We start from the raw sequence: 25,422 nt of genomic DNA, 5'->3' as shown, positions 1-25,422 counted from the left end.
TATTACTAGCATAATTAATTACTAGCTTTCCACCCGCAGCTTCGCCCGCGTAGTCAAAGAGAGACCCGCATAGGTCCCGTTCCCGTGGGATTTCCGGGCTAAAACCTATCCTATTTCCCGGGTAAAAAGTAGCCTATGTCCTTTCTCGGGTATCAAAATATATCCATACCAAATTTCATGCAAATTGGTTCAGTAGTTAAGGCGTGATTGAGTAACAGACAGACAGAGTTACTTTCGCATTTATAATATTTATTAAGTATGGTTTATTCTGCATAGGTAATTTTAGAATAGTTGACTTGCATGTCAAACTATGCTCCTAGTTTCCTTGCTATGCCATAAAAAGAAGAAGCATTAAACAACAGCCTAGTCTAGACAAAAATTCTAGATTTTGTAGGAATGGTAACATTAATATTGATTTCTGCTACGCATGCGTATTTAGCGCTAAAATAGTCACTCGAAAGACTGTTGCGAGGCGATACGCTAAAAATTTATACATTTTGATATATGACCGCGATGTGTCCGTAATTTTTTACGTATTTATTCCCGTATTGTAAGGAAAATCAAGTGGAAAACTTTCGAACAGTGTTAGTATTGTAAGACCAATGTTTCATACGGTTTTCACCGTATTCGGTAGAAAATTAGAGTCGACGGAATCGGAAGATCATATTTGTACTACGCCAGCTCCTCCTGATATTCAGAAATGTCTTTGCCCCGGGAATTCGTGTATAATAAGGTTGGTTATGTAATTATACTATGGTTATAATCATAGATAAGTAAAAGTTATACTATATATTAAGTACTTCCGGGGTCACTTCAGTTCATTTGGGTTGTCTCTTTGATACCTATTTAGGAAATTGATTCGTTAATTATACATTAAAACGACGAATGTTTTCAATACGAAGTGTATTTTTTCATCTTATAAGTTGTTAAAGAGCAATATCGTATTTAGGAAATTGATTCTTAAATATATTTTCTATAATGTTCTTGTTAACTATATCTTGAGACGGAGGTTCTCAATGCGTTGTGTATTTTTATTAAAAGTTGTTAAAGATCACTTTTTATAGTAAGGTAATATTATGCACCTGTGATGGGTTTAATTAATGACACAATTCAAATCGCTTCCAAGCGCTCAAGCCTTCTTCTTGTGTTAAAAATACATATTTTAATAGAAAATAAATATGACAGAAAATAAATAAAAATATTTACAGATAATTAATAATTTTCGTCTTAGATATCTTTGTAGAAATACGCTACAAAGAAAGCTTTTAGGAATGTCGGTTAAAAGTCAAAACTATAGGAAGAGCTATTTTCTATTCGCTACGGAAGTAAAATATTCAGTTTTTTTTAATAATTCTTATATGGGACTAGCTGTGCCACGCGATTTTACCCGTATTGTTCCGTTCCTTTGGGTCTTAGCGTGATGATATACTTATAGCCTTCCTCGATAAATGGGCTATCTAACATTGAAGTAATTTTTCAAATCGGAACCGTGGTGTCTGCGATTAGCGCGTTTGCAAACAAACTCTGTAGCTTTATAATATTCGTATGGATAATAGTTTTAATTTTGAAGTGAAAACTTCTTTAGCGGCGTTGGGTATAAAATCTTAAACTCGCGTCAGGACACGTGGCCTGATCGAAAAAGCGTAAGACGGACTTTTTTTTTTTTTTTTAGCCCTTATATTCCATGCGTAAGACGGATACAATTCCAAAATATCAAACATGCTGAACGTTAATAAGATTCAAGTTTTCACTTCTGCCGGCACTCCCGGAGTGTAACCCGTCTTTTTTTTTTAATCAATGCTCACAAAACGTATAAGGATACAAAGGTTCAAATTTTACTCTACTTCATCACCATTTGATTTCAACGACATCATTGTTTTAGCTGGTTTACGTTTAAGCCAGATACAAACATTTACTGATTTTTTGAGTAATTCATTAGGAATTTAATTATTACTTAATAAAATATTAGAATATGTCCAATACAACTTTCATTTCCCATATTTAATGTTTAGATGATGGAATATAATATGATACTCAAAAAAATAATACGAAATACTAACTCACAAAAATAACAACATTTTTAACCAGAATGTTCCAGTAACATATAGATACTTAACTTCAGCCCACGCCTTCAGTTGACGTAATTCTTTGTTAAAAATAACTGATCTAAGTATACTAATATTATAAAGCTGAAGAGTTTGTTATCTAACACCGAAAGAATTTTTTAAATCGGACCAGTCATTTCTGTGATTAGCGCGTTCAGCTTTATAATATTTTAAGTATAGATAAATCAATTGCAAAATGCAATACAACAATATTTGTACAGAAGATCTCTTCCAGACAACATAATAAAGGAAATTACTTATTTATTGTAATAGAGTTGTTTGATAAATTGTCTAGTGACAGTTCTAGGAATAGAATGACTCACTGTGACTCATCACTTACTTCGTAACTGCAGAATTGTCCAATCGATATAGTTAATACATTAGTTGTATTTCCTTTGTCTTCTATAATCTATATCTTTGTATTCGGAAAATAGAAAATTTAATTACACGTAAATCTGTAACATGAAAGAAAGAAAGAAAGAAAGAAAGAAAGAAAGTTCTTCTTTCTTTCTTTCTTCTTTCTTTCTTTCTTTCTAAATCTGTAACATATTTTTTATCTACATATACTAATATTATAAAGCTGAAGAGTTAGTTTGTTTGAACGCGCTAATCTCGGGAACTACTGCCTCAATTTGAAAAATTCTTTCGGTGTTAGATAGCAAGGAAGGCTATAGGCTATATATCATCTCGCTTAAGACCAACAGCGGAGCACTGCGGGCTAAACCGCGGAGCACAGGCCACAGCTAGCGGTCCACCCCGGCTTCGCCCGTGGTACATGTTTAAGTTTTCTCAGAACCATTCTCGTACTTCAAGAAATATTATTAAAAAATTAACGAAATCGGTTCAGCCGTTCTCGGGTTATGCGCTTACCAATACATTTGATATAGTTTTTTTGTCAACAAAATGTTTTTCAATCCTTAATTAAACTTATTCGTCGAATATCATATTATTTAAACAATCATTCAAAAATGTCTCAATTAGCCAACTTTCGACAGTTGATAGGTCACATTTTTAAATACATAATTTATTTATTTATTATATCTATTGGTATAGGTAGGTATGACCGTTAAATTTTTCAACACGATTCAAGTTTAAATTTACAAGCGCCATTTTTAAATACATAAATGAATAAATAGGTGTAGGTATTTAGTATTTACCTATACATATAAGGTAGGTGTGTCAATTAACGCCCTCTGTTAAATAACGCCCGAACTTCAAAAAACCCACTTATATTCAATAGACCCGCATCGTACCTCACGCATAAATGAATTGCACCAATAGGAACGCGCCTAGCGCGGTTGCGTAAGTCTGGAGTTGCCATCTTTGCCAGTAGCAGCTTTCGTTTCAAGAGCGTTAGACGTGCACTGGCTGTTATAAAAATTTCTTCTAACGAAACTATAAGTTTTCAGTTGTTTTTGAGTTATTTCTTGGATTATTTTATACTTTGGCAGTAATATACATAACCACACTTCATATTCTGTAAATATTTTCAAAATGATTTACTTAATTACTTCAAAATTTAAAAAAAATGTCAATAACGCCCAGTCGCGTAATAACGCCCAGTAAACGGACCTTGGGGCGTTAAATTAGTTTTTTTTTTGTTTAAAGTATGGTAGAAGATTACTAATATTAACGTTGATTAGTTAAACTAAAATAAAAAAGTATAAAATCGTTACAACTTGAAGAAACAAGTCACTTTATGTGAGTTACGAATTTTATAGTTTTAATACTAAATTTTCTTTCTTGAGCTTCTTTTATTTTTAATAAAGAAATTTTATAACGTGCTTTTTATATTTTACTTAGCAGAAATTCTATAAGAACGTATTTTAGGCATACACAATTTTCTTTCATAAACGGGCGCTATTTAACACAGTATTTCTATAAACGCCCAAGAAAAGGTTTTTAAAAAGATGTCTTTATGTCATGAAACATAAATAGTTTCACGTTTTAATTGGTATTTTTCGGTTTAGAAAGAAATATCAAACCTACTCGTCGTCTGTTTATGTGCTTTAAAGTAGTTTTAATAAATAAAAAATTAGATTTTTGTTAGGCGGGCGTTAATTACCTCTTCTACCTTAGTTATGTTTTAAAATGAAAAATCGGCTTTTAACATAAAATGGTTTCGTGTTCGAATAATTTATGAGTTGATTAACACCTGTGTTAACACCTTTGTGTCGCAAATGACGTAATTCATTGACCTACCACAAGGCGGTTCCGCCCGCCCTGCGTATCGATTCCATGAGCAAGGATGTATTGCAGTATTGATCTAAACCGGTTACAACTAGTTATACATTATTGAAGTGAAACTTCTTTATCGGGATTGGAAAAAACATTTAGTGTAACATTTTTTCGTTACGCGTGACATTTTTCCGTTACGCGACATGTTTTTCTTATCACGCGTGATTCGACGTATTTCTGTAAAGTTGTATATAGTAAATTATTATTTGAAAAATAAGGTCATAAAGAAGTTTCACTTCTTACGTGTGTACACTAGTACACGCACACATTTTTTTTTATTTGATACTAGCTTTCTGCGCGTGGCTTCGCCCGCTTTGTCTACAACCTAAAAAATTGTATACAAGAACCTTCCTCTTGAATCACTCGTTCTATTAAAAAAACCGCATCAAAATACTAACGTTGCGTAGTTTTAAAGATTTAAGCATACATGATAATATGGACATAGAGCGACTTTGTTTTATACTATGTACTTATGTAGTGACTAGATTTATGCGCGTGGCTTCGGCCGCTGTCTTTTAACTTAGGTAACATAATATGATATTCCTAAACCACTCTTCTAAAATAATAATAAGAAGATACGTAAATAAAGTTAAAACAAAAACAAAAACACGCTTAAACTCATGAAATGATTGTACATTTCCATTTGCCACCGATCCTTGTTATGTGAACAAAACTTGAATTAAATATGTTGTCTCAAGTGGGTCAAATTTCAGTCTAAACGAATCTGTACATTCTGAGATCTTCTTTCAAACAAACAAACTGCGTAGCTTCATAATATTAGTAGGTATAATTACTATAATTACTATCTGTGGCAGTCTTCTTTTTAAATCGGTACCGGGCGAGTGCAGTCACGGGCTTTAGTATGACATAACTATCGATTTATTAAACTCAAACAATTGTTTATTCAATTAGACTTCTTCTAGAAGCACTTTTGAATCGCCATTACATATTTTTAACATTTACCACCGATTCGGAAAGCAGTAGATCCTATGGAGACGAACCGGCAAGAAACTCCATAGTTGCTCTTTTTATTTATCTTATTACTAGCTTTCCGCCCGCGGCTTCGCCCGCTTTGTCTAATACCTAATAAATTATATACTAACCCCTTCCTCTTGAATCACTCTGTCTATTAAAACAATCCGCATCGAAATCCGTTGCGTAGTTTTAAAGATAGGGACAGAGAAAGCGACTTTGTTTTATACTATGTAGTGATTATTAAAACAAGTATTTATTCAATATTTTTACCCCGTTTATAATAAGTAAAAACTTATGTAACGTTTCAGAAGCCTTATAAATTAACTTTAACTTACGCAATGAGTTCGTGATTTGTTAAGCTCACTTGAGAGTTAAGTTATTCAAGCTATATTTTTGTTAGAAGAATTTTATTTTTTTTTTGTTAAAAGAATTGAAACTTCTTTAGGCGCGTTGAGAGTAAAATTTAAAGGTTATATACCGTCACGTCATGGAAGGCGACGATTTTAGTATCTTTGAATCTTGCCAAAGTTTCACTTCTGACACGTGTGCTCGGCAAACACGCTCTTTTTCAATAAAGATTTATTTATTTATATGAATAATGATTTATTCCAGGAGTTGTCAAAACTCGAAGGCGGCATCCTTGGGTCGTCTGCGCCGCCGACGTCCGTCGCGCCTGTCTCCTGCTCGATTGACCTCCCTGGTGATGACATCACAGAGGTCAGTTACAAGGAAGATAATCCCTAATCCTTACTAGCTGCGCTCCGCGGTTTCACCCGCGTGGCTCCGCTTCTTGGTCTTAGCGTGATGATAGTTATATAGCCTATAGCCTTCCTCGATAAATGGGCTATCTAACACCGAAAGAATTTTTCAAATCGGACTATTAGTTTTTGTGATGTGATCAAGATGTGACAATGAAAAAATTTACTTTTAATATCGTTTATGGCTAATGTGTTGATTCGAATTATAATGTAATTTTGTTATCTTTAAAATAATGTTCTTTAATTAAATAGTTTTCTTTTCAAATAAAGACATTTACTTATTTACTAGCTGTTCCGCGCGGTTTCACCCGCGTGCCTCCGCTCCTGTTGGTCTTAGCGTGATGGTATATAGCCGATAAATGGGCTATGTAACACCGAAATAATGTTTCAAGTCGGACCAGTAGTTCCTGAGATTAGCGCGTTCAAACAAACAAACTGTTCAAAATATTAAGTATAGATTGCAAAAGCAACTCTGTCTGTCTGTCTTTACTTTACGCCTCAACCACTTTATTTATTAATCTATACCAATAATAAAATTGGAGTGTCTGTTGTGTTCCAGGCGGTGCTATCACCAGACAAGGCGGGTTCCCTGCTATCCATCCAGTCTGCGCCGCCAGAGCAAAGCGATAGAATGGAACAGCGAGAGAGGCCAGTTAGTCTGCTTCTAGAGCTGCCGCTTGCGTCTGTAAGTATTGATAAAACAAAATGTGTGCGTGTACTAGTGTACACACGTAAGAAGTGAAACTTCTTTATGACCTTATTTTTCAAAAAATAATTTACTAAGTAAATGCAACTTTACAGAAATACGTCGAATCACGCGTGGTAGGGATAAGAAAAAGATGGCGCGTAACGGCAAAGTGTCACGCGTAACGAAAAAATGTTAAACTAAATTTTTTCCAACCCCGATGAAGAAGTTTCACTTCAATAAATCAGTTATTTCATACTAAACCACATTTTCTATGTACATTATTCTGCTCTCATTTGTAAGAGAGTTTTCACCTTTAAAATTGATCCAAACGATTGATTGAATCAATGAATGGAAACTATAGTCATTGTTGTGCCTTCCAAGCCAGAGGTCGTGGGTTCGATTCCCACCCGGAGCAAATATGTATTTGTGTGATGAACATCTTTGCTCTGTTTCTGGGTGTTAATTATCTATATAAATATGTATTTAAAATTATATTATGTATGTTTATTATTTGCCATCTGGTTTCCATAACACAAGCGAAAGCTTAGTATCTGATCGTGCCGTGTGTGAAATACTTATTATTATTTATATTTTGTAAAATTAAATTCTAATAAGTACTGACATGATTTAAAAGAGCAACTTGCCGGTTCTTCTCCATAGATGCTTTCTGAATCGGTGGTAAATGTTAAAAATTTTTTATGACGATTCGAAAGTGCTTCTAAAAGAAGTCTAATTGAATAAATAAATGTTTGAGTTAAAAAAAATGTTTATTTTGTAAATGATTCCAGCAAGTAGGTGCATATCTCTCGGCCATGTCGCCAACAGAGCAAGAGGAGGACTCGTTGCTAACACTCTCGTCGGTGACGGCGCGGCCGCTGCTTGCCGTGTCCAGGAAGTTACGGCCGCAGAGCGATTCCTCTGAGTTAGTATTCAATATTATTAAATAAAAAGCTATTGTTGTTGTATCATACTAGTTGTGCCCTGCGGTTTCACTCGCTCCGCTCCTGTTGGTCTTAGCGTGATGATATATAGCCTTCCTCGATAAATGGGCTATCTAACACCGAAATAATTTTTCAAATCGGACCAGAAGTTCATGAGATTAGCGCGTTCAAACAAATAAACAAACTTTTCAACTTTATAATATTAGTATAGATATAGTATAGATTAAAAGAATACGCTATGTAACAAATTTCATTAAGAATAGAATACAAACTAAAATTAAAATACAGTGCGTTGTCATCTACTTCATTAGGACTTAGGAGGAGGATTTCGTGTTCACTATAAGAATATTTCTATGAAAAAGATCTTGTATTTATCATTTGTTTCTCTTCGTGTAAACCTTCCCATAACTTATGTATAAAAATGGCCAATATTTTTTGCTAATTTTGGCATCTCTGTCGGATCACATCGTATCGTTTGCTCTGTGTTTGGGTGTTAATTATCTATATAAGCATTTATTTATTATTATTATATATTTATTTAAGATTAAAATATGATTAAGTAGGTATTAAAAGGGTACGATCAGAAGGCGATGGTACTAAGTAAATTTTCGTTTTTTTTTTGGTATACATAAACGATAGTGTAGGTACTTGTGTATTTGTCTCGTATAGGTACTCTGAAAAATATTATCCAAACAGTAGGTATTTATTTTCGAGGTTCGAGGTTAAGCATAGCGTTCGAGGTGAATGACCGCTTATGTATAACGCTCGCGAGTATGATCCGCGTAGTTAGGGTTACGAACACAAAGTTTATTGAAAAGTTGTAAGATAATTTTTCCTGCACGACCGGATTTTTTAAATATTTTTTACAGCATCAGAAGGTTAAACACTATATATGCTCCATTAGGCCTACGATAGTAAATCCGTGACACCCTGTATATGTATGTTTATCAGCCTTCTGGTTTCCATAACACAAGCGAAAGTTTAGGATCAGATCGTGCCGTGTGTGAAAATTGTCTAGAAATATTTATTTATGTTTCTATAGCACATCACCGCCAGACGGCGGCTATGGCTGGGTGGTTGTGTTCGGCGCGTTCATGGTCCAGTTCTGGGTCGCTGGTCTCTTCAAATCCTATGGAGTGCTGTATGTGGAGATAATGGAAACGTTCCCGGATTCTTCAGAGAGCGTGGCTAGTTGGATACCGGCTGCTTTGTCTACGCTGTGTTTGGCACTGGGTGAGTATTTATGTATTTATTTATTTAACCCTTTAATAGTTGTACAGTTAAGAAACCTTATAACTACTTACACATAGAACAGAGTACAACTATTTTGGCGGTCTTATCACTTAATAGTGATCTGAGTATGTAATGATAGTATACACACACACACACACACGCGTGTTCACGTTCAAATACACACACGGACACATTCATGAAAACACAATATATTGGAAAAGATTTTGGAAAAGAAAGGACAGAATTTATAAGACGTTATATTATTTGATAAACATTGGTAACTATTAAATATGAGTAACTTTCTAAATAAAGCAGAATCACTGGATATTTCCGTTATTAGAGAGAAACAGATAGATACATTGTTTCCGCGATCTACTCTCTCCTTCTAAATATCAGATTTTCTTTTATTTAGGATTGATGGCCTATCGTTTCCATTGATTCGCAATACGTGTTTTTTGATTCAATTTCGGTATCTCCAGTTGTTAGTTTAATTCTATATTCTATCTATGAAAACCTTAATGTTTCATGAATATGAATTTGTTAAAACATTGGCACACTTAACCTCTACCATAATATAGGGTAAGAGGTACAATGATTGGCACCTAAAGCAATTTACTGACTTTTAACGCTTGTGTAAAATCAACCGTTTATACTAGTGACCTACACTTTATGGCATTTGATTGTAAAATATATTAGGAACCATTTCGAATCAAAATTTAGCTGTATTAATAAGACTTTACATGATAAAATTAAACAAATATTGAAAAAGTCCCCAGGGCACTATTATTGGCACTCGGTGGTATAGTGATTAACATAGTGAAAGGTACAATGACTGGCACTGCCAATAATAATACACGTGGTATGCCAATCAATACGACGGAGAACAAATAGTGTTGGGAATAGGCTTGCAATAATAAAATGCTGCAACAAATAGTAGCTAGGTATCTATTAACTGTTATAAGCCATGCAGATTAAAGTATCGAATTGAAAATGGGCGTCCGCTTGCTTCGTGATTGGTCCGCCTCTCATACGTTCTCGCTCTTCCTAATAGAGATTGAAAAAAATGCAAGATGTAAAATGATTTATCTTGAATATCTTTGTTGAATTAATAATAATAAAAAAATCTGGCTTAATTCACATAGCACCATCCAACATTGTGTTTACTACCTAAATTAAATACATTTTTTTAATTACATATTATTATACCTACATGTTATAGCACCTTAGACACAACATGATTTTGTTATGAAGAAATCAAATCCAGGACCTTCTGCGTAGGAGGCAATGTTACTTTGTATCAGGCCTGTTATTGTTATTATAATTATTTACCTAATAAATCACATGAACGTTAGCACATCACTACTACTCCTCATTAAAAGTAGGTATAATTATTGGCACCATACGAGTATAATGATTGGCCCTGCCAATCGCCTTAAAAGTACAATAATTGGCCCTGCCAAAATTTGGATGCAGACTCACTATCACCATAATATGGCTTTTTATGAATAGAACTTTTAATGCACGTCATAAAAAGTCCAAAATCTAACATGGATAATTGTTAAACCGTTATCTATTCATTGGCCCCCGTGCCAAAAAACTGTACTCTCATACAAAACATGGCTCATAGTCATTGGCACCCCAAGAACTCAATAATCAACAGATTTTTATGACAAATTTTGCTTTAAAACTGTAATATAATAACTCATTAACAAGTACAAACAACACACCAATCATTTATTAATCTACTTACAAAGAAAAACAACTTACAAACTTACCCAGTATTAGCAAAATTTGTTAAAAAATCACGATAAAGTTGTTGCGCTCGGAACCATGACAGAAAAGATTTTTTTTCTCCGTGTTACGAGTTTTTAAAATTCATAACTACCATTTAGTGTTGCCCATAAATAATGGGGGCATTATTTGATAAATTTTATTTTTGGTAATTAGTCAGCGAAACATAATAATTGCATGTTAAACCTCAAAGTGCCAATCACTGGGGGGGTGCCAAGGTTAGTACCCGTTACCCTATATACGATCTATAATTGTAATCATAATTTATTGGTTATAGGGAAGCGCGAATATTTGATTAAATACTTTTTATTATTGCACGCCTCATAAGCGAAGCGTTGCGTTGAGGTGGGTACTACTGTCACTTCGCGCAAAACATCTGATTTTTCAAACTTAAAATGTCTTTATGTATCATACATTGCACTTGTAAGATAATACATACACACACATATTAAGAAAAAACACTATTTTTAACGTTCATGATATTTTTGATGTCATTTTTGTTATTTAAACTAGTTAAAAAACAGTTTAAAAAAGTTCTGTCTTGGACGTCCGTGTGTCTGTATGTGCGGATCCTTTTTCTTGTTAACACGATAGCGACCGAAATACTTTACTAATCGAGTCTTTTTTTTTCTCTTACGCTTGAGTATGCTCAGGAATAGAACCCTTTCATTTTTCAGGGTCTGATTCGATGTGGTTTAATTGTTATTAAATAAACAAAAAAAATATCGACTTTTTTTTTTTTTTTTTATAGTGTACTCAAAATTCACCATTATAAACTCGATTCTTTATACTATAAGCCAAGGTTTAAAAAAATAAGTTGGTAGTCAGTCCCTTAAACCTGCGCAGATTCACATCTAGGTGGGGCCACAAGAAAAATAGCTCAATTATTACGGTACCGCTTTCTTTACTTTTCCAAATGTTTTATTTTATTTCATTTTTAGGGTTCCGTAGCCAAAATGGCAAAAACGGAACCCTTATAGTTTCGTCATGTCCGTCTGTCCGTCTGTCCGTCTGTCCGTCTGTCACAGCCGATTTACTCGGAAACTATAAGTACTACAGTGATGAAATTTGATGGGAATATGTGTTGTATGAACCGCTACAAAAATATGACACTAAATAGTAAAAAAAAGAATTGGGGGTGGGGCCCCCCATACATGTAACTGAGGGATGAAATTTTTTTTTCGATGTACATACCCGTGTGGGGTATCAATGGAAAGGTCTTTTAAAATGATATAAAGTTTTCTAAAAAACATTTTTCTTAAAGTGAACGGTTTTTGAGATATCAGCTCTCAAAGTCATAAAAAGTATGTCCCCCCCCCTCTATTTTTATAACTACGGGGTATAAAATTCTAAAAAAAATAGAGGTGATGCATGCTAATTAACTCTTTCAACGATTTTTGGTTTGATCAAAGTATCTCTTATAGTTTTTGAGATAGGTTGATTTAACTGTAATTTTGGTTAAGTTATTGTGCTTACACTGAAAACGATGGCTGAACCTTATAAGATAGATCAAAAAATATACTACAGTATTGTACACCTTTAAAAATCCGCGATGATATAAGTTTATTATATTTGCTGCTACGGAACCCTTTGTGCGCGAGCCCGACTCGCACTTGGCCGGTTTTTTATATTTATAGTCACGTACTCTTTATAAATAATCAATTTTATTGTACAGGATGAGATTATGAGGCGTGCACTTTTGGATTTTCCAAACTATTTTTTTCTAGCGCCTCTATCATCAGCCCTCTGCGAGAAATACTCATGTCGTCTGGTCGTGTTCATTGGAGGACTGTTCTGTGCTACCGGTCTGGCGCTGTCGTATTTCAGTACGGGCTTATTGCATCTGCTGTTGAGTTTTGGAGTTATGACCGGTGAGTTATAATTTTTCATAGCCATTAGACCTAAATACTATCTTACCACAAAAAAAAGAGTGTGTGTATGTACACTCGTTAGAAGTTATACTTCTTTGGCGTATGGAAAAAAAAATTACTAAAATGCAGTAGTGATTAACGATAAATATTAAAATTACTTAATCAAAAAGATTTTATTTAAATAAAAAAATGCTAGAATATACAACTTGAACATAGTTATCAATTTTCATACCACCTAGAACTAACTTCATGCTGTTAAATTTAGGTGTTGGTGTGCGCGCGCATCGTAAAAATTCACTCTCATCATTTTTCTCCATCGCGCCAAAAGAAGTATAACTTCAAAAACATTAGATAGGTTAGGGTTTAACTTTGAGCGCGCGTTCTGGTTTTGTTGTATTTCACATAGACAACTATAAAAGTGACAGATCTCTGGTTTAAAGTTCGACTGTGTTTTGTCTTGGTTTTGTGCTAAAGCTTTTTATGAAAACTTTGACGTTATCAAAATGTTTATTTCAGAATCTGTTCTAATTGAAGTCAAACTTCTATAAGCCCGTTGAGTTAAAATTTCAAGGTCGTGTCATGGAAATACCGTCACGGCATGGAGTAAGGCGACGATTTTCTATCTTTGAATCTTGCCAAAGAAGTTTCACTTCTGAAACGTGTGTTCGGTACACGCTCTTTTTGTAATCATAAAAAATGTTGCCTACGTCATCAAATATAATATTTTATAATAATTTGTAAATTACTTAAAACTTTTATGACAACTTTGACGTTAGCAAAAAATCATTGTTTTTAATCTGTCTCTGATTTTAGAATTGGTTCTATTTTTTTATTCATCACATACTTGTAACTTGTTGTTGCAAAAATAAGTCTTACCTATTTGTAATAAGTTAACGTATAAATTTAAATTGATTTAATATTTTTTCAGGTATTGGCGGCGGCCTCTCTACTACCCCGGGCATTGTGATTGTATCACAATATTTCGACAAACACCGGTAAGATTTTTACATTTCAAACAGAGAAAAAAAAAAACAATACGAATTATTGTTTTAATTTTTGAAAAAATATTTATTGTTTCCTCCTCGATTGAATTAAAAAAAATTAGGATGATATATTATTTGGCGCGTAAAATCTACCTTCAGCATAAGCTTTTATATTAAAAAAAATATTTTTTTTGAAATAAGAATTGATCGTCATCCTATTTTTGAAAAGAATTGACTTCTATATTTTTTTAAATTTGCATCTGATACTTTGACGCAAGCAATTATGTTGTCTCTTTCAGAGCATTGGCGAACGGTATATGTGTGAGCGGGACGGCAGCTGGTAGCTTCGTTTTTCCGATGTTGATTGAGAAATTAGTTGATATGTACGGTTTGCATGGAACTGTGTTACTATTGGGTAAGTTTAATTATTGTTTTATAAACTTTTTAACATAAATTTCACTAACACAAATTGTAAAATTGTAAAAGGTTGTATGCAAATAAAATACTTTATTATTATATTATAATATAACAAATCATTTAAATAAGTAAAAACTTTTAGAAGTGTCCAAGGGATACCCGGATGGAACGAAGTTCTATGAGAAAGTGAGAGAGACAGAGAAACACGCGCACAATGCACGGCTAATAGCCGTCGGCTATAGAAAAATTTGGTCATTCTGTGCCAGATATATTATATTACTCTGACCTGCTGTGTGCCTTTCGCAACGCACGTTATGAAGTTCGTTCCAATAAAAAAATTGACAACATATTATACAGGGTGTAATCGTTAAGTGTGCGCAAACGATTATTCCGAAACTACTTATAACAGATATCAAAAAACACTATACGTAATCTTGATGTAATTTTTTTGGGATTTTTCTCGTTTTATATTTAAAAAGTTATTATTGTTATTTTACTCATTAAGTACTTTTAATTTTTTGATATCTGCAATAGTTACGGAATAATCGCCTGTGCACACTTAACGATTACATCCTGTATAACAAGAAACTAGGTACCTCGTTATTAAAATTACGGTCAAAAATCACCTTTTTTACAAATTTGAATCCAAAATAGCTATGTACTAAGATTATGAGACGTATATTGGAACAGTAACAGATTTATTTTACAATATTCAGAATGAGATACGTTTTTCACTGTACAGTTTTTACTACAGTGAAACTTTCACTGTAGTAAAAACTACCACCAGCAATATTAAATGTGATATTTATTAGTAAGGATACGCATACTCTAAATGTTATACAGATTAGATTAGCCCGGACATACAAACAGACATAAATTCTAAAAACTATGTTTTTGGCTTCAGTATCTATAGTATTCTTTTAGAAAAATATTCAATGTACAGATTTGACTTTCTTATTATACACACATCAACGAAGTCTACGGATATTTAGTATTGTACGAATATCTCTTCGTACGAATCTATGAAGAATTTTGTCATACTGTAAATGAAATGAATTATAGTCTATCGATCATTCAATTTTGACTTTGCCTAGACTTTGTTGATGTGTGTATTTACATATATACCTATCTATTTATTTATTGTATCCAGGCGGAGGCATGCTCCACGTGTGCGTGGCGGCCACGCTGTACCGGCCGCCGCCAGTACCGCGTGCTACCACGCCCCCCACCACCACTACGGAGAGCACCACGCTGCTGCACGATGTGCAGGACGGTGAGTGTATATGGTGTTTTGTTATATATTGGTTACTAGCGGTCCGCCCCGGCTTCGCCCGTGGTACATATTTCGCAATAAAAAGTAGCCTATGTCCTTTCTCGGGTATCAAAATATCTCCATGCCAAATTTCATGCAAATTGGTTCAGTAGTTTAGGCGTGATTGAGTAACAGACAGACAGACAGACAGAGTTACTTTTGCATTTATAATATTAGTATGGATACAGGGTGTTAAATATTTGGTATTACATTTTTTAGGATACCTATATAACTAAACAAGATGGTTAGGTCGTAGTAATTTTTTGTTTTACACAGAGTGTTCAATATATTGTGTTTGTGTGTGTTTTTTTAAAGGTACAGGATGCTAGCCTGTATAATGTACATGCTGTTTTTAGACAGCGTGGTTGGTTTTTGGTCGTTGTTTCTTTTGTTTTTTCCTTTTTTATACTAACTTATATGTTTGAACAATTTGAATTCCGTCAGTAACAAACTTGTGTTGTCCACTGTATTAATAACTAACTAGCGAAAAACTATAAAACATCAATTTACAGGTAAAGCAGTCCCACTCAAAGACAACAGACTACAGAATCTGTTCCAGCCCGAACCAGAGTTGACGTTTAACCAAAAGAACGCCATGATGAATGAGGACAAACGGACAAACTTGCTGACGGAGATCATACATCCTAGTTTAATTGAGGTATTTTTGTTTACCTTTGAAAGAGCGCCATCTAGTGTCTTCACTACATAGTATAAAACAAAGTCGCTTTCTCTGTCCCTATGTCCCTTCGTATGCGTAAAACTTTAACCCCTTACCGCATACAGAGCCATATATGGACGACGAAGTTTATGAATTTTTTATAGGCTAACTATAAACAATATCTAAAAAAACTACCTTACATCTTAAACAGCATTTCATCGAGAATTGGAATGTAATTAATTTATACAGTGTAAATATTATCCATCAGATATATTATAGATTTAGTCTAGCGCGTGCGACGGTTTGGGTGCGCGGAAAAAACCGTGATTTTCAAATTAAGATTTCAATATCAAAAAGGTGAGTAAAGCCATGAAAAAAAAATATTTCTTCATTCTTTAGTCTTTCTAAAATAAGGTAAAACATTTGGTTAGGTTGTTTTTTTGCTTTAATCATGTTTTTTTGTACTTTTCCAAATCTGTCATATTTGGCTTCGTATGCATTCCGTCCAAAATATATTATGTCATATGTGGCTGGGTATGCATTCAAGCACAGCATTCAAGGATACTTTCACTGATTGTTCCAGTATCAATCCTAGACACTTTTATCTCACTATGCTAAGCATGTAAATATTATATCATCATCAATAAATACAGACTCATGCTATATGCCACTGTATGATTTTTAATTAGCCGTTTCAGAGCAAATGCGAAAGTCAGGGAAAGCTCTTATTACCAAAAGACGTGGTCGTCTCTCAAAAACTTAGAAACATCGGCATCTCTGGAGTCTCCTCAGTATTTCTGACTCGCCAATTACCGCAAAAAAGCTACGAAAAACTCCTGCAGGACATCTAGATTTTCACTTTGATTCTGTACGGTCTGATGGGATTAGTCATTACCGAATTTGGAAGAAGAACGCCCGTCAGCTATGCCTATATTGTTCCAATTTCGTTCCTTCACGTTATGTGAAAAATATAACGTGTTTTTATGTTATAATGACAAACGTAATTGTTTTAAGCAATTTCACGAAGTATAAGTTGGCTGTGATTCTGGGTGTTATTTAGGTATCCATATAAAGTACTAACATTTCGCCCGCGGCCTCGCCCGCGTTTTCAAAGAAAACCCCGCATAGTTCCCGTTCCCGTGGGATTTTCGGGATAAAACCTATCCTATGTGTTAGTCCAAGTTACCCTCTATATTATGTGTGCTAAATTTCATAGAAGTCGGTTCAGTAGTATTTGCGTGAAACAGTAACAAACAAACACATACACATACATCCACCCTCACAAACTTTCGAATTTATAATATAAGTAGGATAGGATTTATGTAAAGTATATGTAGCATATCAGTTGACTAAGCATTCAGGATACAAGCTTAAGTTTAGTTTGGGGCTTAGCAACCGTGTGTGTGAAATTAATCCGGAATATGTTTTTATTTTATTAATTAGTTACTTTTTTCTAATTGCATACGAAGCCATATATGACAGAAAAAATACAACAAACACTGCATACGAGTCCATATATGGCGCCGTTATATATTTTCTATAATATAAGTAAATAATTTTTTTTCTCAATTTGATCTCATAATGTAAGGTCTAATAAACACTTTTTTGCAAAAAAATAATTTTTATTTCATCTCCTTAATAATTCATGCAATAAGGGGTTAAAACTACGCAACGGATTTTGATGCGGTTTTCTTGAATAGATAGAGTTATTCAAAATGAAGGTTTTAGTATATAATTTATTAGGATTAAGACAAAGCGGGCGAAGCCGTGTAAGCTAGTTTATTATAAGTTTAACCACCTATTTATGCAGTCATGTTTCTTTGCGAACCGACATTCTTGGAACAACGTAATGTTTTAATATTATTTTATAGTTTTTAGTTCGAGTTGTTAAATGTTTTTTATTGCAAATTATACAATATATACTCAACTTAACGGTCATTTCATCTCTAAGTTTTACATAGAGCTTTTAAGCCACTGATAATTCTTTTAAGGCCAGTTTTTAACATAATACACCCTGAAAAAAATATACTTGCTTTATGACGTGAAAATAAAATGGTGTTAGTAATTTTTGAAGTGAAAACTTCTTTAGCGGCGTTGGGTATAAAATCTTAAACTCGCGTCAGGACACGTGGCCTGATCGAAAAAGCGTAAGACGGATTTTTTTTTAGCCCTTTTATTCCATGCGTAAGACGGATACCATTCCAAAATATCAAACATGCTGAACGTTAATAATCAAGTTTTCACTTCTGCCGGTACTCCTTTTTTTTTTACTGCACCTTTGGCTTTGTTAGTAGTGACCCTGCCTTCCAAGCCAGAGGTCGTGGGTTCGATTCCCACCCGGGGCAAATATTTGTGTGTTGAACGTATATGTTTGCTCTGTGTCTGGATGCAAATTATTCCATAACACAAGCGAAAGCTTAGTATGGGATGATCGTTCCGTGTGCGAAAATTGTCCTGAAATATTTTATTTTATTTATTATTTAATTTTTAAAGCTTTTTATTTCCGTTACAGGTTGCTCGACCGCCATTACCATGTCAAATGTCTGACTCCGAAGATTCCGAGGGCTTAGACGTTTTGGGGGTAGTTGGTAAGTGTAATATACAGGGTGTAATTGTTAAGTGTGCACAGGCGATTATTTCGAAACTATTACAGATATCAAAAAACTTTAAACTGTTATTGAAAGTACTTTACCTAATGAGTAAAATGGCAATAATAACTATTTAAAAATAAAACGGGAAATATCCTAAAATTTTACATTAAACACTCCTTATACTTACGGAATAATCGCCTGTGCACACTTAACGATTACACCCTGTATAACTAGCTGTTTACCGCAGCTTCGCCCGCGTGGTGAAATAAATTTTCATCATGGACACCTTTACTTACTATCATAATATTATGACGATGATGATGATAATGACGGTAATGTTATATCATCACCGACTTCATCGTCATCATCATTGTCACTATCGTAGTCACCGTCATAATTAATGATCATTACTGTTTTTGAAGTGAAACACACGATTTATTACACGTTGAGAGTAATTTTCAAGATCTCGTCATGGCAATACCGTCACGTTATCGAGTAAGACCATGATTTTGGTATCTTTGAATCTTGCAAAAGAAGTTGCACTTCTGACAAGTGTGCTCGGCACACACGTTCTTATTTAAAATCTATCTGTCGTACCACTAAAAACTTAAGACAGGGTTTATCACATAGACAACTTAAAGTGACAGATCCCTTGTTTAAAGTTAGACTGTGTTTAAAACAAAGAATATACTACTCTCCAACGAGAGGTTTAAAATGTTTTGCCGTAAGACCATATTTATTGTGAGAACTACAGGACAGTTCTTTGGCATAATACATACTACTTATGTAGTTAGATTTAAGTTACATAATATTATAATGTTAAATTAAAGTGTATATGCACATGATTTTAAAAGAGCAACTAGAATATGGAGTTTCTTGCCGGTTCTTCTTCATAGATACTGCTTTTCAAATCGGTGGTAAATGTTAAAAATATGTAATGAGTAATGACGTTTCAAAAGTTCTAGAAGAAGTCTAATAATTGAATAAATAAATGTTTGAGTTAATGAAAAATATTATTTCAGGATTGCCCCGTGAAGTGGCCCGACTTCGTTTACGACCAACACGCTCGTCGTCCATCTTGCATTCAGTTGAAGATCTATCCACTGACAGTACGTGTGTTTATAAAGCCAGTCGACGAAAGCTTAGCAGGTCTGTATAAAAAAAATTAAGTGAAGTCCCGTGTCCCCAAGTAGGGTAAGGGGCAGATGCGTTATACATCTGTTTCACTGATCGATTTTATTTAAGGACAAGTAGGTGATCAGCCTTCTGTGTCCTACCAGACCGAGACATTTTTTTTATTTGTCTCCACCGGGAATCGAACCCAGGACCCCTCGGTTCTACGCTCACGCGTCAACCACTGTACCAAGGAGGCGGTCAAGCAGGTTTGTATATGTACAGTGTGGAAATTTTCGATGGGCCTTGGAGTAAAGTAGTTGGAAGTAATTGAAATAATGATGGTAGCAAATTTTGCTGAAAGGAAACATTCTTTAATTTAAAAAAAAATGGTTGCCTGTAAAGTCGGTATACGGGCGAAAGTTTTACGTGACAACGACTTTTTATGTCTGTCTCTCTCGCTCTTGGGCGGGCTAACCATGCCCGAGTGGAAGGGACGCGTGCCTCTCACTCGCTCTCATTGTGAGCGCATAACGTGAGCGGAGCGTAACGTAGTTTCTTGAAGTGTCACCCGGCAAACCAATTTATAAGACGTTGTCACGTCAAAATAGAACTACATTAAGAGATTTTCAAAAATTCACTTCCGGACCGGATTCAGACCGGGAATCGTACTAACTAACAACGAAAAAAAAATTAAATTTGTTATTTTATAATTGAATAATACACCAAATAATAAAAAAAAAACTTGAACATCCTGTACATAAACTATATTATTATATTTTACAGATCTTTATACATAAAACCGCCGTTGCCATGTAGAATAATTCCCAACAAAATAGTGGAGCCGGAAGTGAAAAAAGACATAGAAGAGAAGAAAGAAGAGAACGTAGAAGAAGAAGTTAAGAGTGGATGTGTTGGGACTATATCCAGGTAATAAACTAACTGATAGCTCTGGCTTCGTCTGCGATATAGGCAAATTTTAGAAATGTTATTTGGAAATAATAGGTATACACAGTGTTTTCTAAAGACAAACAGTTTGGTGAAGGACAGGTATTTTTGTAAATTAAGTTTAGCTAGTTCATCAAAAACTACAATGTTTAATTTTTTGGCAGTGTTACTTCTTTAGTTAAGTTCTTTTATGATAAACTAGCTTTCCACCCGCGGCACCGCCCGCGCAAAAGAAAGAAAAACCCGCATTCCCGTTCCTGTGGGATTTCCGGGATAAAACCTATCCTATGTCCTTTTTCTCGGGTATCAAAATATCTCTATACCAAATTTCATGCAAATTGGTTCAGTAGTTAAGGCGTGATTGAGTAACAGACAGACAGAGTTACTTTCGTATTTATAATATTAAAATAAGACGTACCTATCGTATAAATAAATTGTGGAAAAGTATTTAGGTATATGAATTATTGAACGAATTAACGAAAGTAAACGTATAGAAATAAATATAATACTACTAAGTATGTAGTGACAAAATACACTGTTTTTTAAGCTATTGCATAGCTTCTATCGCGGGCCTTTAGTGCGGGGACCGAATCCAGAAATTCCGTAACGAAAAAACCTCACGCTCCCCACGGGGACGGGCGGAGGTGTGGCTTGAAGTCATAGCATGCAATAGCTTTACCGCGGCAGTCCCCGTGTACCACACGTATTTTTTTATTATCATCATTGTTATCTATGTACTATCCACTGTTTTTTAAAGTTCTTTATACTGCATTTAATACCCTTCACTTTTAAAAATATGAATTTTAACTCTATTCCAGATATCTAGACGTGTCCCTACTAAAATCATGGCGGTTCGGCCTGCTATGTACCTCCGTAGCGCTCATGTCATGCGGTTCACCGTACGCGCTATACTATCTACCTGCTTATACCGTCGCCGCGGGACACAGTAAGGCGGCTGCTGGTGAGTTAGTGAGTGAGTGAGTGAGTGAGTGAGTTAGTGAGTGAGTATGTTAATGATTGAAGGATAAATAAGGGGTTTCATTTTGTGTTCAAAATATATATTATTAACGTGAGTTTAGGTAAGACGAAGTGAATGAATGAACGATTGACTTAATTATTAATATTAAATATTGTAAGGTTATTTCGAGTGTTATATTAAACTCTTACAAATAAATTTTGGACAAGATCACTTAATAATGTATGTAAGTATGAAAGAAAGACTGCGTAAACGAAAGGTCGATAGAATATCCTTTTGTACTTATATCTATCCGAATTTATATTTTAATACATTACAAAATAATTACTCAAAAAACAATTAACCTAATTAAAAAATCTTAAAATTTAACATTTATTTCAGGTCGTCTAGTAGCAATCAGTGCTGTGTTGGATCTCTGCGGCAGACTGGGGCTCGGCTGGCTGTGTGACTTACATCTGTTTTGTAGACGAAAGGCGTATATAATCAGGTAATATTTTCCATATTTTATAGTTATTTGGTTTTTTATTTAATACTGTTAACTTCCCTTGTAGGTGAAGTCCTTCGAATTTTATGAACTATCCAACAATGTATCCTACCTGTGTTATATTGAATTTTTTATCAGAAAATTATATTAAGATTTGATCAATAATCTAATTCTATACAAAATAAATCACTAGAAACATATTTTTTCTTTATTTAGCATAGCAATATGCATGGCTATAGACTAAAGTTATTAAAAATCAAGTCACAGAAATAAATTTATAGATTTACTAGCTTACCCCCCGCGGCTTCACCCGCTATGTCTAAAACCTATTAAATTATATACTTAAACCTTCCTCTTGAATCACTCTATCTATTAAAAAAAACCGCTTCAAAATCCGTTGCGTAGTTTTAAAGATTTAAGCATACATAGGGACATAGGGACAGAGAAAGCGACTTTGTTTTATACTAAGTATGTAGTGATAAACTTGGCCTAAATCCAAATTAAAATTGTAAATAAACTAAAATAACAAATTCTATTTATTTCAGTATCCTTGTCGCGGGTATCGCAGTACTGACATTACCCAGTTTATCATCATGGTGGGCTCTTGCGATTGCTTCAGGTATTAAAATTTTTCCTATTAATGAACGAAAATGTATGAAATATAAGATTGAACTTTGCATTACTTTTAGTAATCGAACGCCTACATTAATAAAAATCTAAGTATGTGAATAAACGAATGTTATTGTCGATTAAAATAATTATTGATTGAATGAATGAATGAATTTTTGAACGAATGTACGAATATATAAAAAAATAAAATATAATATTATTCTCTTATTGATTATCTAGCTTACCGCCTGCTGCTTCGCCCGCGTTGCCTAAACAAATTGAATATTATGTACTAAAATCTTCCTCTTCTAATCTATCAAATTCATTTGCATAGTTTTAAAGATCTAAGCATACATAGGGATGAGATGTTGAATGAATCAATTAATGAATTATTGAACGAACGAATGTGTCAATGAACGAATGAACGAATATACTTTACACTCTGAAAACATATTACTAAATGTTATATTTTTGATAAATAATATTATAATTATTGTTAGAAATAACACAGAGCGGGTTAAATATTAGTTTGTATGTAATAAGAATGTACTACGATTCTACACAGCAAACTAATTGATGTAGGTAGTTGATAACAAATCGCAGCAAGTCAACGACTATTAGCAAAGTGAGGGTAGTTGGGTCGAACGTCGTGTAAACAACCTCCGGGCCCCCCCCCCCCCCCTAAGGCACGATTCGTACGAATGCGCCACGAGTCAAAGGAATGCGGCATTTTATAGTATTCGACAGCTAAGCATGTTCAGACATGAAATAAGGAAAACTACATTGACAACTATTCATCCACAAAAATATTAAGAGCGAGCGCGCAAGAGCAACTTTTGTCTCGTTCACTATTGAGTCTCTCCCATCAACTCTATGGGGAGTTGCGTCGCTACGTGCGCGCACTTTCTTACTAGCCCATACAGTTGATGGGAGAGACCAAGAAGCTTATATCTAATACACTGGAGATTTCAGTATGAACATTAACTTGTAACAAGAAAATATGACCTTGAATGACGCCTGTATGTTTTTTTATCCCTTTCACACCTAACTAAATGCGAAAGTGTGAAAGGGATTAAAAAAACATACAGGCGTCATTCAAGGTCATATTTTCTTGTTACAAGTTAATGTTCATACTGAAATCTCCAGTGTATTAGATATATGCTTCTTGGGAGAGACAAAATAGTGAAGGAGACAAAAGTTGCTCTTGCGCGCTAGCTATAAATCAAAAGTTACGTCTAAATTGATTAATAATATTAGAATTATAATAATTCCAGGTGCCTACGGCCTCTGTCTAGGCTGTTGGTTCCTTCTAGTGCCCGTATTACTAGCGGACGCATTTGGTACAGCTCGTATAGCGTCATCGTATGGTCTCGTTAGAATGTTCCAGAGTTTGGCGGCTGTTTCTGTACCGCCTACAGCCGGTGAGTTAAATAAATAAAATAATAAGGGATATTGAATTTTATTTTTGTGTTAGTAATTGATGTTTATTAAGGATGCTTTTCCAGCAATAATGTGCGAGGATGTGTAAGGAATCTGTTTGTAAATAACCAATAATATCGCTTCAAACTTCAAATTAAATGAAACGATATGATTGGTTCTTTCAAACACATTCCTCGCTACGCATCCTCGCACATTATTGGTGGAAAAGCACCCTGAATAACAAAATTCATTTTAACATATTTTAAATTTTAAATTTCCACTTGTTAACTTTTTAAAAATCTCAAGTGATCCGTAACCCTAATAAACCTTATCGCTCAATGGTATACTCTTCCAAACAACGTCAATCATTATTATAATACCGTTGATATTTTTTTTAGAAATATAATACATATATATCACATTTAAAATCCGTTAATAATTCTTTAGTAAGTAATTTCTAAATGTATTCGCCTAAAATCATCAGACACTAATAATTTAATTGTATTTTCAGGTTTAATTCGTGACGTCACAGGCGGATACTCCTGGTGTTTCTACGGAATGGGTTCATGTATGGTGCTAGGTTCGATTCCCGTCATAGCATTCCACATTGCTACGAAAAATAAGGAAAAAGAGTGAAAAGTTAAAAATAAAATATGTCGGTATCAATGTCACCCGAATTGGGTTTTGGCGCGAAAACATTTGACTAGTAAATTGTCATGTAAAAAAAAAATTTCGCGCCTTTTTTAGACATAGATAAAACTAGATAGTGTATCTGTCTGTATTATTGTTGTGTGTAAACTGTAGAATTATTGTGAATAAAAATGCAACCATTTCTTTCTTTCATTTAAAATTAATTTTTTATCATATTTTATGATTTAACACAAGGTTTTGTAGGTAGAGCAAAAAAAGCTTCTAGAATTTAGAAAGAGTGCGGTACTCTAGCTGTCTCTTTCTCGCTCGTGTAAAAGAGGGAAAAGCTAAAAGGAAATTTAAAAAATCATCATATATTTGAATCAAAAGGAAAGGCAGATAGGGTACCGCGATTGTGTCTCTTTCTAAATATTTTTGAGGCATGGCATTACAATTTGACGTGTGACGACTGACCATAAAAATATAGCTATGCATATTATTATAGAATATGTATGGTAAGATATTCACAATTGTTCTGCAGTTTTTAATCTGTCTGTCTGGTCTTTATAGCGACATATCTAATCGCTCAGAGCATACCTGCCCCCCTAGCCAAGTGGCTTTCTGTTAGCGTAGCGTTCAATAGAATAGACTACGAATGTATGAGATTGACGTAAGCTGTAGA

General features: G+C 34.2%; 1 protein-coding gene across 1 annotated transcript; it reads left to right on the top strand.

The window, feature by feature from the left end:
* Positions 1–447: 447 nt before the first annotated feature.
* Positions 448–24,941, top strand: LOC123704732 (monocarboxylate transporter 12-like). Its single transcript, XM_045653180.1, has 18 exons — positions 448–733; positions 5,931–6,035; positions 6,636–6,761; positions 7,553–7,686; positions 8,748–8,938; positions 12,457–12,600; positions 13,529–13,595; positions 13,883–13,998; positions 15,151–15,273; positions 15,825–15,970; positions 18,483–18,558; positions 19,584–19,710; positions 20,461–20,604; positions 21,441–21,583; positions 21,980–22,085; positions 22,628–22,701; positions 23,966–24,112; positions 24,622–24,941. The coding sequence occupies exons 1-18, from the start codon at positions 701–703 to the stop codon at positions 24,744–24,746; spliced, it is 2,127 nt and encodes a 708-aa protein (XP_045509136.1). The 5' UTR covers positions 448–700; the 3' UTR covers positions 24,747–24,941.
* Positions 24,942–25,422: the final 481 nt, after the last annotated feature.

Source organism: Colias croceus, chromosome 30 (genome assembly GCF_905220415.1).
Source record: "Colias croceus chromosome 30, ilColCroc2.1".
Taxonomy (NCBI): Eukaryota; Metazoa; Arthropoda; class Insecta; order Lepidoptera; family Pieridae; genus Colias; species Colias croceus.
The sequence above is the reverse complement of the archived record's forward strand: the minus strand, read 5'-3'. Positions and strand labels throughout refer to the sequence as shown.